Source organism: Camelina sativa, chromosome 6 (assembly GCF_000633955.1).
Source record: "Camelina sativa cultivar DH55 chromosome 6, Cs, whole genome shotgun sequence".
NCBI lineage: Eukaryota > Viridiplantae > Streptophyta > Magnoliopsida > Brassicales > Brassicaceae > Camelina > Camelina sativa.
Genome location: NC_025690.1, coordinates 22,508,923 through 22,525,419, shown reverse-complemented (window position 1 = coordinate 22,525,419; position 16,497 = coordinate 22,508,923). Strand labels below are relative to the sequence as shown.

The following is a 16,497-nucleotide window of genomic DNA, read 5'->3' as shown; positions in this document are numbered from 1 at the left end:
GAGATCATGCAATTCGTTCGGTCTACCCTCTTGGATGCACTCATTGCCATCCGGGAAATCCCTAGAGTTTGTCTACATTCACTCAACATCACCGGCCAATGTGGCAGAATCAAGCTACACTTTGGCTTGACCAAACAACAACTACACTCAAAGGAATCAGTGTGTATAGGTCCAAATTTTAACCAATTAAACAAGTGTAAAACACTAATAAGGTAAAATATGCCTTGAGTAACTTTTTTGGGGTTCTCTAATAATAGGTTGATTTTGCTTAAGTTCTTTTAGGGTTGCTTTACTTAATTTATGATTATTTATATAATTAATTAATGTGAGAGTAACTATAGTGGGTTACTCCACTAATGATGGTCTAATCTCATTTCTCTGAAAGTTTATTTTTCTTGCTATCATTTCATTTAGTTTTTTTTCTTTTTTTTTGGTAGAAATCATTTCATTTAGTTTGGAGAGACTTCTGATATCTTCCATTTTTATTATTCATATAGTTTTTTATGCTGCCATCTCACTTCCCCTTAAATTTGTTTCTCTTGCAGGTCTTGGTTGTTGTACCGTGAAATGGGATCCGGAAAGGCCCGTTTCTATGACACTGTGAGAAAGACGCTACACTATAAGGAACACCCAAGTCTTGAAGGTACCAGATTCCTGGGATCAACATTCGGTTGGGTTGTCATGTCCAACTCCGTTTCCTTACAGCAACGCAATCACCACCAAACTTTCTTATTCAACCCTTTCACTTTACAACGGGACGAACTACCCTCTCTCATCATTGGAAACCCACAATATCCCAGGACTGTGGTCCGTTACGGTGTGCTCACCGGAAATCCACGTGAAGACAACACTTATGTTTGTCTCTTAATCGATGACTTTCGCATATATGATTTCATGGATGTTATGAATCATCCTAGGCTACACATTTATTATGTAGCCAAGAGGAACGGAAACTGGTCTCAGCATTGGTTAGCGACTTCTTTCCCTGCTTTAAACAACCTTCCAATTCATGGCTCGACTATAGAGTCCATCTCCCCATGTGCGGACAAAATATCATTTATTATAAGGGGCCATAGTTTTGACTTCACCTTCCAATCCCATGACTGGAGTGTCAGAGAGACTCAAGAGAATGATCCCATCGAATGGAATCCTTTCCACGGCCAACCTTTTCACCAGATAAAACATCGACTTCAGATATCTCCACAGATTCCCACAACTCTAGCCATTATTGGCACTAAAACCGGTCGCCAGAGGGTGAAAAACCGCACTTGGGAGGATGGCAATCCTAGCGTTTCTTACATTGAAGGAGTTTGGGTTGAGGTTCGCGCTTAGCATGATGTTTCTTCTCTTTTATATCTATCTACGTACCTCCCTCATGACTCGCAAGTTATATATCTGTTCTTCTTTTCGTTTTAATATGCGTGTGGTTTAAGATTTGTAGTATTTACTATATTTTATTGTGTTGCAAGCTCTACTATACTTATTGTGGTTTGGTTAAAAACTCTACGTTGGTTTGTTAATAATAATAAAAATTTCTTATCTTTTATTAATTTATTTTACTCAATATAATAAACAAAAAACAAAGAACTCTAACTTCATTGTACAACATCTGTCTCTGCGTTCATATGTACAGACAAAGTATATTAATTAACTAACATATCGTACAAATAAGCGTATTAACCTGTGTGCAACCATTTGAAGTTATAATAATTAGTCATATACATGCCTCAGTAGTCAGTATATTAATTCACCGAGGCATGCGCAGCAGCTGTATTGTCTTCATTCTCTCTTCCCACACATTATTCATCAAACCAGATTTCTCTCTTCAAACAAGTTTCACTTAAATCATGTACAGCTGCTAACTAGATCTTAAAAGCTTAGTTACTTAATATATTAATTCACTGAGGCTTGCGCAGCTTTATACATTCCAGTCTTGGGTTCTATCTCAATATACCACACCAAAATTGCCACCAAGGAGAATCGATGGTAATGCACACTCCAACCACCATAATTCAAAGTAGTTCTATATTAAGTAACTAAGCTTTTAAGAACTAGTTAGTAGAGATGGTGATCATAGCAGGTCAATTTTAGGTTTATTACACTACACTTTCTCTTCTTTTTTTTTCCGCGTACCCTGAAGTCCTATCCATGCTGGTCCCATATGCATGTTATGAAAGTACCAAAGACGGTAATACTGTTTTACAGACGTAATGATAAAAGTAAAGGTTGTTTTGGAATTAAACATTTGAGAAATTCCACTGACCAAGTTAAGTTTTGTTTGACACTAACATGTAAATCTTCTTTACTCTTATGTCTTATCTACAGAACGTTTCCCACAACGTATAAATACTACTGATTGTCTAGTCAACATTTCTTTTTTAATGCCATTTTAAGAAGTTCTTTTAATTTAAAATATTTATAAATACTAGTATTAAACTAACCGATTTTTATAGTTAATTTGTAAAATTATTTTCTTACCTAATTTAGTATTACACACATATATCCATTGCATTTTATTATGTTAATTGAGAAATACACAAATCATATATATAAAAGTAAGGTTTTGGTCTCTTCTTATTGGTTGATTTTCATTTAATATTTTCTATTTTTTATTTTTTTTTATTTGTTTTCTAATTTTTTAATTGCTTTAAATAATATTTAAGACCCAATTAACACAATACATTTAATTCATATATTAAAATAAAATTATAACTGAAAATAAAATAAATTTTGAATTAATCATATTCCACCACTCAATTTTATTCAAACACAATAAATAATATTTGTAACTCAAATAATTCTAAATTTAACTTCCATCAATTCTTATCACATAAATAAGCATTGCCTCATTCTCTCATATTGGCATTTTTTACTTTCTCATTTTCACATTCTCTCATTCTCTTCCACTTCTTTCATTCTCTTCCACAATATCTCAAATCATTTTATGTTTTTTTTTTATGTTTTCAATTTCTTATTTTTGTTGTATGGGTTACAAAAAACCAAATAAAAAATATCATTGTAAAATTTTAATGCTAAATTTTAATTTTAGAGACTACATGATATATATATTTTACATTGTTTTTATATTTAAAGATTCATCTCTATTATCTAATTTGGATTATCATCTTGTAAGTAATCATTCTCTCCTCATCTCTCACCAATATCAAATGTTGTTATATCTAATATGTGTTGTAAGAGTTTGATTTTATATTTTAATTTAGAAAGTATTATATAGAATTAACATTGTTTTCAATTTTTATTTTATTTATATAAGAATCAAATATTTCTTTTATATTTCTTGCCTTTCTAATCTATTCATATTTATTTTTAAAATTTTCATAGCTAAATTTAAATTCACATATGTTGGTTTTAACAAAAAATCAAGTTTATTTGAGAATCTGTTTTAAAAGGTTTATCTTCATTATCTATTTTAGATTAGCATCTTATAAGTCATTATTTTTCATACTCTTACAATATTCACCACACAATAAGGTCATGAACTTGAAAAGATCCATCTCTAATTCTCTATTATGTATTCTGGTTATCTCACATATTCATGGATCATTTTTAATAATTTAGAATGATCAATATTATTATCCATTTATAAAGTCTATTTTATTTTGTAAAGTCTATTTTGTTTTGTGATCCAATAGATAAATATGTGAAGATCAATATAATATTTATATTATTTAATATTTGAGGTTTTTGAAAACAAAAAGAACTTAATTATTAAAAAAAAATGATTTTCTTGATTTAAGCAAAATGAAAAAGTGAAATATAGAAAATAATATAATTATTAAAATACCATTTAACTAAATCCTCTAAAGATGAAACCATTATTATGAAATCTAGCACTATAAATTAAATTGATGAGTGAAAAACAAAAAAAAAAAAACAAAAGGATTGAAGTTATTCTTGGGGTTTTAAAAAATCTTTAGATTGAAGTTAATATAATATTTTAAAAAAAACTAATTTAGTTTGTCACTTCAAAAGTAATATTTTCAATTTGGAATATTATGTGCGAGTGTTGAGTTTATATCAACAAAACAATCAAAAAATGTAAGTTTAAATTTTGATTGAGCCACTTGGTACTCCTTTTCTTTTAAGTCAAAAATAAATTAAAATATATATTTATAATTAACCCACTTTTAAAGGCATTTAACTCCATTTAACTCTACATTTAACACAATATAACTCATATCCAATAATTTTACATTCATTCCTCCAACTAATATATTTATCTTTCAAGAAAAAATGTTTTTCATAAAATTTTAATATTTTTTAATTATTTTAATTGCTTTAAACTTTGAAATGAGGAATATTCCATATACAATAATTTTATACGTAGTTACTAAATTTTTTAATAATTTTATTTGATTCAATTATACTATACTACAGTCTTATGTTTACAATGTCATTAAGAAAAAATCTTTAAATCAATGTTTAACCTCTATAAAACATGATCATAAACATAGATTCTCTTATATTAGGAAAATGTTTAAATTACTATATTATTATTTATATTAATATAGCTAATCAATTTGTAATAATTTTTTGTAGTATTGGTTAATTTTTGATTTATAGAAAAGTTTATATATTTTTAATTTTGTATAATAAATAACCGTACCAAAAAAAATGTTGACAGGAGTGTTATTGTGAGAAATTGCTATAAATTTTTTTGAGATTCATACATTAGTATAATTTTTTTAAGATTATACATTAGTAAAACAATATTTTTAGTTTAAGAAAATTTAAGAAATATAATCAAAATTATTATGCATACAACCACACGTGGACTAATTGCCTAGTAAGTTTAAAGATTGAACAAATCCTATACCATAAACCCTTTAGTGTGTAGAGTTCATATTTCAATCTTCATATAAATTTGAGTATTTTTTTAATTTATAAAATAAAATGCCGTAACAAAAATAATATATTTTTATTGTTGATAACACAAAAAATGTACATCTCAAATTCCTATACTCTTTATACCCTTAACTCTAGTTCAAAAACTCATTAACATTATATTTTGTTTTTCTTCATTGAGGATTAGCAGCACATATTTCCCAAGTGTGAATTTATACATATTCCCTAAATTAAATATTAATTAATCCAAAAAAATATTATAATTTTATTGTTTTAGATTTAAATCCTATACCCTAATCCTCAAACCCTATTTTAGTATTTTATGCCCTAGACTCATACCCACTGGTGTAGATTAACATTGCCTTCATCCGATCACATCTTGCTTGAAGCTGCTTTTGTTCATATCTGAGACTGAAAGACAGAAACCGAAACCTGAATAATTTGCCTTTCTATCTCAGATTGAGACCAAAACACATCAGTACTAAATATATGTATAATTCTATTTATGTTAAAAAGATATTAAATAAAATATAAAAGTACAGTATTGCCTTTAAAATTATGATAAACACATGAAAACATTATTTTAAAATAAAATTTTATGATTTTCATTAAAAGTTTGTAAATTAGTTATTATAAAACATCAAAAATTCTTAATTTAAATGTCTAAATAACAAAAAGGTAATTAATTCATATTTGGCTCCAAAAATAATCTGTATACAAAAAAATAAGCGGGAAGTAATCAAATTAGACGGGTTATAATCAAATTAGACAAGCATAATTAGATAATCGATGATAAGCGGAGAGTAGTCATTAATCAAGGCGGAGAGGATGGATCTAGCGATTTTACAGGGTGTAATCGGTGCTAGGCGGAGATTTTTAATACATGACTGTTTAAACTCTTTGCATCTTAGGTATAGAGTCGGTTTTTGTTTGTGATACAGAGTAGGTCTAAGATGATTGAGTCCCTTGTATTTCTAAAAATTCAATTCGGTCTCCCTTTATGCTTGTGATTTTGTCGATTGATTTTGTTCAACATGTGTAGCTGAAGAAGTTTAATGAGAGTTTGTGTTGCCAACGAATGCTGTTATTTGTATATACAAGTCATGATCATTATTCTTTGGACTTACAGGCCTAGTGAGAGGACGTGAGGTCCATTAAGGAAGGTGGGCCCATGGACTGAGATTGAACATAGGGTCCACTAAGAGGTAGCGGTCGGGGTGTTACAAACCACGCGTCGTAGATTCTCTTAACCTTCGCATCGCTACGGCTTGTCACGGTGGTGGTTGTGGTGATATGGTGTTTCTCGTCGTATGAGATGATAGTCATGTCCCTGGCATATGAAACGCCGATCATGGCTAAGAGAAGGATCATCAGAGATAACTTTACGAATCCCATTTTTTGGAGAAGAAGAAGAAGAAGATGAAGATGAAATGTTTTAATTGGATACGAAGCCTCCATTGCGATTCCACACTTTCCAGTTGGCTTTGCAATGTTATGTGCCATCTTTATGTCTCCGCTCTCTCCCCATCTGTTTCCCCATGAGTTTCTCACAATCAGTGACGTGCCTCACGTGTAATGAAAAGGGTTTTTGCCCAAGGCCACAAAATAATAAAAATTATAAGATCATATATCTTTTTAGTTAGGTTATATATTTGGTTTGAAAATATGTTTACGCTTTTTATTTTAAAAATTCATGATATTTTGTTTGTTATTAATTCTTCTTATTTCATATTTCTTAATCTTTTATTTGTATTAATAGAGTATTATATAATGTATTAGATGTTTGAAAGTAAAATGAAAAACTACATGAAAATTGAAAAGTTGTTTTAAAATTTTATACAAGAATATATTTTTAATTAATTAACAAAATGTTAATGTGAAAATAAAAAATAGATGATATGATATATGAAAGTCTATTTTATATGTTATAAAAACACATACGTAAAAATATTTTACTTATTTTTGTTTATGTTTTACATATGTTTTGCTTTTTTTGTTAATATTTATTCAACATTTCAAAGAACAAAAAAATAACTAATTTCTGCCATATATAAACAATCACACTTACAATTTATATTTATATATAATTAAATGTAAACTATATTCAATATATCAAACAATCAAATAATTTATATATATATAGATGATTTTATCATAGTCATAAAATAATATAAATAATTAAAAATACATATCATCTACGATAGATAACCATATATCAATACAATAAAAATACAAGGGTGTTTCTCTCCAGTGTTGACACCTCAACTTCTGTATTGAACCAGAAGCTGACACATCAGTAAAAATAAACAACCAATAAAATTATAACAATAATAAAGATCATCTAAATTTATTCAAACGTGGCCTAAAGAAATTATATGGCCTGCCCTTGTTTCAAACTCAGTATCTATGTTTAGGTGTAAAAAAAAACCAATATACACATTTTTCTAATATATAACATTCTTCAAAAAAAAAATATGATTACTTTTCTTTTGACGATGAAACTGAAAATTTTAGTTTCTTACAATGTTAAGAGCACCAATACGCTCACTATAGAGACCCATATTTTTGGCATAACTTTGAGCTATCAAACATTCACCTCCATCAGCAACAAACATACGAACCGCTTGTGCATCTGAGTCAAGGCTACCACTAGCAAAGCCCTGAAAAGTTTAGAGAGAAAAAAAAATGAGTCATGTTGCGTTTTTTTTTACCTCGGACTAAGATGAGAAAATAACACTTCTTAAGAAGAGAAAAATCACAACTAGCACAACAAACATATGACTTTACCTGATATGCACAATCAAAGAAGGGTAACAAGCCTTTAGATCTCACTATTTGCCTAATCTGTTCCCATTGTTCGAATGTTGGGTCAACTCCTAATCTGTTCCCACTTCTTAAGCTTGCAAGACCACTATCGCTCCAGGCGGTGCAGTGCCAAGATCCTCAAGCAAACCTGTTTGAAATCATGTCTTCCCTTAGAGCAATAATTTTTTTTTTTTGAATAAAAGCAATGCTTGGTATACAAACGTGGCCTAAAGAAAATAGAACCAAACCTCTAAACGAAGGTTTTATACTGAGTTTGTTTTATTTTTCTCCTTCCTCGTCGTCGTATCTACGCTGCCACGCTCTCTGTTGAAGTCTCAATTGACTCCTCGCCGAAAAAAGCATGTTCTCCCTGTCACAAACCTGAATCAAACATCCATTCACAACTTAATTTTGTCATTAGACAAACAAGCCACTTCAAACAAGGCCATTGGTCTAAACGAAGAGCATATGCAACAGGAGCTTGATCATTACAGGGAGAAGCTCGATGAGTCTACCAAAAGTCAATTTCTCTTGCAACATTAGACATGGCATCATATATATAGTCTTCTCGATTATCCAAACATGGGAGAGAGAAGAAACAAACCTGAACTCAGGCGAAGATGAGAGGAGAGAACCAGCTGCCTGGTTCACGCCGGCGAAGATCCAACCCTCAAATCACGATTAAGGTGTGTTTTGAGAAAAAATCAAAGCATTAATCGGTTTATTCATTTTGATTGGTTTACAGATTTTTGGTTATTTTAACCGGTTTAAACATTTGACTCAATAAAAACAGAATTGATGGATTAAATGGTTAACTATTACCCATTACAACTCAACTTATTTGATCCACTAAACCAATTAACGCATTAATCCATTTTATTCATGAACTCATTAGGATAAATTTTGTTAACTCATTAGGGTTCATGGATTGGATTGAGTTGAGTTGATCCATAAAACTTGATCCATTTTGACACCTCTACCCATATGACAATCAAACAAACAGGCGATAAACAAAACGTTAGTGATACAGAATTTATTTGCTCAATGTCTCAAAAAAATGTATATACAGATGATTACCTAAAAGATGATACCGTGATGGGCTAGTTTCGATTAAAGTAATTAGAATTTGGGTATATTTATAATCCTCATTTCCTACCACTATATTGCAATTCTTATGTTATTCGTATATACATAATACAATTTAGGTGTAACTGTATTTCAGACCATTTCTAAATCATAACCGGACCGTAAGAATACGACCGGTTAAATCATAAATGTTAACCATAAAAAAATAGCCACATCAAAATCCGTTTGTTAATGGTACAGTTAAACCCTTAAAATGTAATTATATCTTATTATATAAAGTTTGGTTCTCAAAATTAGTAACTCACTAGATTTTGATACGTGTTAATTTTAACGATCAGAGATCAAAGTTAAAAACTCACCAGATCATGACACATGCTAATTTTAATAATTAAATATTCAAGTTAGTAACTCATCAGATCGTGACACATGTCAATTTTAAGAATCAGAAATCACATATCAAAATTAGTAACTCATCAGATCGTGACACATATCAATTTTAATGATCAGAAATCACAGTTTTCAAGCTTGGTAAAACGATGCATAAGATAATTATAATCTTATTATATTAAAAAATTTGTGACGTTGGAAAATGGTTTTTAGTTTCATTAGTTGTTGGAACGAGTCACTTGGAGATAACTAAAAGACGTGAACATGTTTTCTTCACATAGAAGAAGGACAGAGCCGAGGTTCTCTCTATGGTGGAGAAAGTTGGACGCAAGGTTATCTCTCCAAGGGAAGAAGGCAGAGCGAAGGTTCTCTCCATGATGGAGGAAGTTGGACGTAAGGTTCTACATAAGGGAGGAGGACAGAACCAAGGTTCTCTCCATGGTTAGTCATACACTATTGTGATGTAATTTTATTTTTATTCAAAATGTTTTTTGAGCCAACAATTTTAGTGATTAAAGAAACTATGCAAAAGTGAAAGTAAAAAAACATATAGTAGTTAGCTTAATTTGTTCATATATATATTTTCTAGGTAGTGGTAAATAATATATTTGTAACCTACAGTATACTTTTTTGTAAAAAATACATTTTTAATAGTAACATACATAAAAAATTTGTATGTGGATATAAATCAATGTATTATAGCAAAAAAAAAATTAGAAATAATGAATAATATATTTTAATATATTTTATTAAGTTTAATTTTATTTACAATATTTTAAACCCGCACATTGCATGGGTCTTTATTTAGTAATTATAAAAAAAATAGTTTTATCAGGCTAGTAAACATCATTATAATTAATAAGAATTAAAGTTTTGGTTACTTCATTTTCTAAATACATAATTATTTCATGAAAACAATCTCGTAGATTGTCAATGCGCCACTACTAAATCACTCCACTACTCATTTTCCATTAATCAAATCATAAGTTTGATTTAATTTAATCATTTGTAGGTTTGTTGAAGTGAAGAAAACTCATTAGTATTTTTAGCTAATTCACTATAAATATTGGAACCACCTAGTCACATATATACTGCATCGCTTCCGTTTATGTTTCATTGTACTCTCTCTTTCATAAACAGAAACCATACTCTATATCTCAATCCACAATCGCAATGGATGATTCGATGAAACAGAGCATTCTCAAAATCTTCATCGTCTCTTTCATTCTCACTCTCATCTTCCTCACCTCGCCCTCATCATCATCATCATCATCTCCGAATCAAGAAACAAGAGTATCTACTACTACACAAAAGAAAGAAACCTATCTCAACGGCAACGAATCACCGCACCAACTCGTCTACATAGAGAAAACGACACCGTTTATCTTGAACCGGCGGTTGCAACGAGACCACCACCACCACCGTCTTCGTCGTTACAATTACCACTACTACTACTATGAATATCGTCAGAGTCTTCGTCGCCGTGGTCTTCATCATCGTGCTGACTACTTCAAGATGATGGCCAGGAAAAGTAACGGCTTAAACCGTCCGGTTCGACCTGATACATTCTCGGTTATGCTTCCCAAAGGATTCGTACCTCCTTCCGGTTCATCTCCATGCCATAACCAGAACCCTAATTCCGCTACCACTCTCTTTTGCGATCTTTCTACACAAACACAACCTTAGAGATCGTTAACCGGTACGTGAAACGATTTTGTTCCTCCCATGGCACTTTTGTAATTTTCATTTCTTTTACAAACATTTTTTTTAATATAGATATATGGAAAATAATCGATCGATTTTTGACTGTCCAATGTATGAAAATAATTTGCATATTTGTTCATCAAGATTGTTTATTAAGGAATTATCAAAATATAATACTAGCATACTCAAATAAATTGACGTACGTGCGGCTAGATTGTTAAATCTTTTTTGTAAAACTAAACTTAAGAAGTCGGCAAAATAATATAGAGACGACGGAGAATTAATAAAGATGGAGAAAAAGAGCATATTTGTCTCATATTTCAAGGTCAAAAACGCATCGTCTTGCGGGCAAGAACAAGGGAGTATATTAAGCCGATAGAATTGGAAATGAGCATGTGGATTTGCATCGTGAGCATAAGCTCTTGTTTCATGGCTTTTAATTTCTTCTTTTCTTTCTTAGCATCAGTTCCAATTCTTCGTACCGTTCACTCCAATGCATAGATTTTGCATTCTAATATTCATATTATAACTAGGAATTTATATTCAATATATATCCAAAGTTATATATAAATGAATTAAGGTTATTCATATTTCTTGAATTAGAGAAATAAATATAGTATATGGTTGATTCTAAACTGACTGTTGTTTATCGATTCTATGCCTAAGGGTCAAAGCTACTCAAATCTTTTCATGTACGTCAAGACGCCGATATAAGTTTTTCTTCAGAAATAAACTTTGTTTATTAATTAATTGTATCAAATTATTTTAATATCCATATGTCAATTTACTTGTTAAACGACAAAATTAAGTTTATAATTTTTTTAACTATTGACCGACTTGATTTTTGGAATATTGAATTGAATATAAGATTATATTTATCAAGCTTAAATAATTAAATTGTTTACACATAAAATATATATATATCCTAACCAATCACGTTATTATATTCTCGATACTCTTTTTCTCTAAAATAGTCTCGACATTACAACTTGAATCATCGCCGATATCAAAATTGTCCAATACTCCAAGTTCCTCTTTGCCTGAAAGAAGAAGAAAAAACAGAGAATTAATTCATTGTTACACATTTAGTCCTTTAACAAACATTTATCCTCGTTAATCGTTATGCCCCTGATATTTCCAAATTCGAATAAAACAAAACATAGAATACTAAATTGTACCTTAGTGGCAGAGGATGAGTAAGTGACAGATTCTGAATTCGCCGTCGTTGTTGACATTGTAGAGAACCCCAAGTTGTAAGCTAATGAACCATCGGGTCGGAATATACCGTAATTTTTCTCGGAAGTAGGACCTGGTTTCATGTCCTCATTGAACAACGCAAATATATAAACGTCGAGCCTTTCATTTCGTCTCGCTGGAGTTCCTTCTCCTGCGAATTGCCTCATCATAAGATTACGGTTGTACGTGGCAGCATTCATAGGAGACGCTCCAACCTCTCCGGCATCTCCTTTTGAAGGCCACCCTGTTTCCGCAACCCTAACTTCTATGTTACGGTACCCTAATTTGGCAGCTGCGAAAGCAACTGCATCGACTTGAGCATACATCATGTTGTCGTAGTGTAGTCTCGTGTTGGGATCGGTCATGCCAATGTTACGGTTGAATAGAACGTAATCGATTGGGATTTCTTTTGGGCTATCTTTGTAGGCAAAGTAAGGGTAAGCATTGATCCAAAAGGGAGATTTCGTTGCTTCCAAGAAAGCAAGAAGTTGTTGCATCACGGAGGATACCTCCGGCTTGAAACTTCCGGCAGATGGAGGATATGACTCGCCGAGGACGGCAAGAGAGCTTGGAGACGAGACTTGAATGTATCTGTCTAAACCTAATTGGACCAAGGCTTTGTGTATGTTGATTATGGCCGGCATCATGTATCTATTACCAAAAAAAATTGAGAATACATCAAAATTAGCGTTAGTGGACAAAAAAAATTACACCAAACTCTTTAAAATAATATAGCAAGTTTTTTTTTTCTTTTTCAAATGTGATTGTTATAAGTGACAAAGCACTATTTTAGAAAAGGTGAATCAGTGTAAAGATCTCATTTTCAAAGATTATAACTTACCCTATTAAACTAGAGTCGTCGTCCGTGAAAAGTTCGTTGCCAACCATGATTCCGGTGATCCTAGTGGCCGGAACATAAGGTTTGATGTGAGAATTCACCCATTGGAGAGCTTGTTGAGGATCTTGTAACATAGGTAAAACTTGATTTTCGATTGTGACAATGATCTCAATGTTTGAATTTGCAAAAGAAGTAAGGATTTGAGGATTAGTGTCGTAGATTCTTGTTTTGGTGATCCTTAGAGACCTCAAGAGGTTAATGACTTTATCCGGTGAAGGCAAATTGTTCCCAACTTGCCCGTAATTGATGCCAAGAGACGTTACTCTTTGTAGTATATTCCCTGCATTTATTTCCAAACAAAGATTCGAAACTTTTAGAAAATTATAATGTCACATCATTCATAATTAACGCGGCAACGTACTTCATAACTTAAGAGCTCAATTTTAAAATCTCATATATAGAACTCACCTGAGAAAACGAGAGAAAGCATGAGAAAAAGATGAATGAGATTGGAAATTCTTGTGAATGTTCTTGATGTCATGTTGAGGAAGAAAAAGAGGGAGAGAGAGAGAGAGAGAGAGGAGAATGATTGTGAAGGTTTTGGGTTTTAAGAGAGGGTGTAATGGAATATATATAGACCATACACAATAAGCCAAGCCAAGTTGAAGAATACTTTTCTTCGCTTGTTTGTTTTTTTTTTCCGTGTTTTTTATTTCGTGTAAAAGGAAATGGTTTAGTGTTGAAGTTTTATGTTTTTTTAAATCTTTTTTATATGTTAATAAATTGTTTAGCTTTGCCTTCCCTATATTGCTTTTCTCATTTATGCCTTTTTTATCCATTGACGACGGCTATCTATAAAACCACAACGAAGGATTTCTTATTAAAGAAATATATTTAGGTTATATAAAACATGTATATAAATTTTCTTTAATTAGTATTTGATGGAGACTCGTATGAAAAGAGAATTTGCATGCACATGTATGGAAACACATTCGTGTGTGTTTTGGTTTCATTACATGTACTGTGTTATACAAGTTGTGCTAGCCATTGGGTTGGTAAAAAAAGTGAGCAATGTTATAATATTAATTAATAAAAAGAAAGGAAAAAAATAAATTAAAGTAGAATAGAATGGGATACACATAATTAAGTGGACGTATAGAAAATTATTGCAGAATTTTCATAAAGTAACCGGATAATATTTGAAAATTCGTTTCAATTAGTAGGTGAGTAGTCGTCAATTTAAACAATCTTTTGCTACACACCAAAAGCTTATTCTACGTCAATCCGGAAGGAAAAAATATATAAAAGTATATATCAACACAATAACTTTTAATATTTAAGCATTCTTACTTCAACTAGTTCTTAAAACAAAAAATTGACTTATTTCAGCTGGTTATATAGATTATTTTTATCAGTCATACTAAATCCCAGTCCAGGAAAATTCGAATTTTTTTTTAACTGATAATCAACTATTAATGTCTTATAAAATACTTAATCACAAAAAACTACTGTTTATTTTTCTTATTATTTATACTAAATGAAAGAATCATTAATTTTTCTGGTCATATGTTAATGGTGGTTAGTTTAATCATAACTTCAAACGATTCGAAGAATAACAATTACATTTTCGCATGAATCTTGACCGCAAGTGTATCCTAGCCTAATTATACCATCAGCTAAATTTCTTTCGACAAAAGCTAATTGAAGATCCGATTTGACTTGACGTGTCAAAGGATTCAATAGTAACACTAAAGGAAGCCTCCTCCGTTTCAACTTTAAAGTTTATATATATCATATATTCCTGGAAAATATAATATATTTCTTTTTGCAATCGAGAGACCACGGACGAACGTTCATACTAGTCCATAAAGCACGTGAAGAACGAGAAATCCAAAATATTATTTTTGGAAGACACAAACCATAATGCGCCACAAATCGTCAAGAAAAATAAAAGACTTCACTGGAAGATATATAACTTTTATTTTAAGTGTCTTGACATTTTGGGTTTTCAACTTGTTGTACATTCTTTTCTTTTTTTTTGTCATACTTGTTAATTATATATTCGTATCAACTACTTACTGATCATAAATCCTTGATGGTATATGTATATGACGATTTCTCAAGACGAATATATTGTATTCAAATTAAGATGATAGAGGACGAGAAAATTCCTCTAGACAAAAGGCAGTATTGTTTTAACTTTTGTTTTTGTTTTTTTACGAGACAAAAGCCGATATACTAATGTGTGGATATACTAACACTTGTAAAATTAAACGGGACAACTGTGTGGATATGTATAAATTGACGAACAACTACTAAAAAGCATTGCGTTAAGAAATTTAAAATTAAAATTAAAATAAAATGGTCAATTAGGATTATGTTGCTAACCTGCTTTCGAGGGGAATAAGACAAGTTGGCGGAGAAGTGTCACACACTTGGAGCCGTCAGTCAATTTCAACCATCAGTTATATTTTAATCACCTGATGATGATGATACAATAAAACCAAAATATTAGCAACTGCCTGCGTCTGGTTGGGCGTTTGATTTTTTAACAAATTGATTTCTACTTACTATATTTTTTAGATGGTAAAAAATAAAGGGTTAAACTTGATCACGTATACGATAGTCAATTCGTTTTCACGAAAGGGTGGCTAGCTAAAAAAGTTACATTAGTTTTATAGTGGAACTTTTGGCGGTATTGATCTAATCCAAAATACCGTAGTGTCTTCTTTTTTATATTTTTAATACGAAATCTTCTCTCTTTTTCGCGACACCAAGGGCCGTTTTATTTGAACACATGTATACAACTTATAAGAAATCTACATCTCAAGCGACTGAACTTGTCATAATTAAAGAAACCAGTAATAATTCGATGTTAGAATTAAATATGTAAAAATGAGTCAATTATCTAAATTGGCCTGTTTATAGTTGGCTGAAAACTTTAAGTTCGTCGTTTTAAGAGTTTGATTTCGTGGCTGAGGATGGACGACCGGTCGACTTATGGCAGTTCCATTGATTGATTTGATACATGACATAAGTATATACCATACACGGCCGAACAGATTGTGTTAGGTTATGTGTATGTGTAAAAGACTAAAAGTTAATGATAATTTGATTTATTATGTATGACACAAGTTTTTATTTATTTGTAATGATAAAAGTTAACAATTTTGGTTTATTTTTTATTCATGATCTACTGTGTTAATTAATTACTATACTTCCGTTGTAGAATTGTTGAATGAACATTTGGGAAGTAATAAATCGACGTCTAGAAAAGAAAATGACATGAGAGCTTTTAACTAGCAAAGCACCGATAGGAATGTTTTAAAGCTTATAAAATGTATCTACATGCAATAGAATTAAAAGGTTTTTCACACGTGAAAAAAGAGAGTGTTTATAGGTTTTTACTTGGTTCAGTTTTATATGCTCGACAATCGACATACTGCCATATCTCTTTGGTATGGTATTACAAATGTATGATGTATCACTGATCCCAGTTAACTGTTGGGATTTGATAGTGATAGATGACTAAAATTAGTTAACCATCTCCAACTTGGACCACAGTGCGCTTGCTT

The 16,497-nt window shown here is 31.0% G+C and overlaps 3 protein-coding genes across 3 annotated transcripts; 2 read left to right on the top strand and 1 right to left on the bottom strand.

The window, feature by feature from the left end:
* Nucleotides 7-1,499, top strand: LOC104792980. Its single transcript, XM_010519253.1, has 2 exons — nucleotides 7-212; nucleotides 546-1,499. The coding sequence occupies exons 1-2, from the start codon at nucleotides 7-9 to the stop codon at nucleotides 1,330-1,332; spliced, it is 993 nt and encodes a 330-aa protein (XP_010517555.1). The 3' UTR covers nucleotides 1,333-1,499.
* Nucleotides 10,318-10,851, top strand: LOC104792979. The gene has a single exon (XM_010519251.2). The coding sequence runs from the start codon at nucleotides 10,318-10,320 to the stop codon at nucleotides 10,828-10,830; it is 513 nt and encodes a 170-aa protein (XP_010517553.1). The 3' UTR covers nucleotides 10,831-10,851.
* LOC104792978 (glucan endo-1,3-beta-glucosidase 14-like) lies at nucleotides 11,690-13,532 on the bottom strand. Its single transcript, XM_010519250.1, has 4 exons — nucleotides 13,391-13,532; nucleotides 12,926-13,262; nucleotides 12,027-12,735; nucleotides 11,690-11,888 (listed from the first exon to the last, which is right to left on the bottom strand). The coding sequence occupies exons 1-4, from the start codon at nucleotides 13,461-13,463 to the stop codon at nucleotides 11,814-11,816; spliced, it is 1,194 nt and encodes a 397-aa protein (XP_010517552.1). The 5' UTR covers nucleotides 13,464-13,532; the 3' UTR covers nucleotides 11,690-11,813.

Bases quoted from the DNA above. Each gene is read 5' to 3' on its own strand.
- LOC104792978 (XM_010519250.1), bottom strand. From the start codon at position 13,463: ATGACATCAAGAACATTCACAAGAATTTCCAATCTCATTCATCTTTTT. The intron at 13,263-13,390 runs GTGAGTTCTATA...AAATAAATGCAG, and splicing joins GCTTTCTCTCGTTTTCTCAG to GGAATATACTACAAAGAGTA. The intron at 12,736-12,925 runs GTAAGTTATAAT...TTTTGGTAATAG, and splicing joins GACGACTCTAGTTTAATAGG to ATACATGATGCCGGCCATAA.
- LOC104792979 (XM_010519251.2), top strand. From the start codon at position 10,318: ATGGATGATTCGATGAAACAGAGCATTCTCAAAATCTTCATCGTCTCT.
- LOC104792980 (XM_010519253.1), top strand. From the start codon at position 7: ATGCAATTCGTTCGGTCTACCCTCTTGGATGCACTCATTGCCATCCGG. The intron at 213-545 runs GTAAAATATGCC...TTTCTCTTGCAG, and splicing joins AAGTGTAAAACACTAATAAG to GTCTTGGTTGTTGTACCGTG.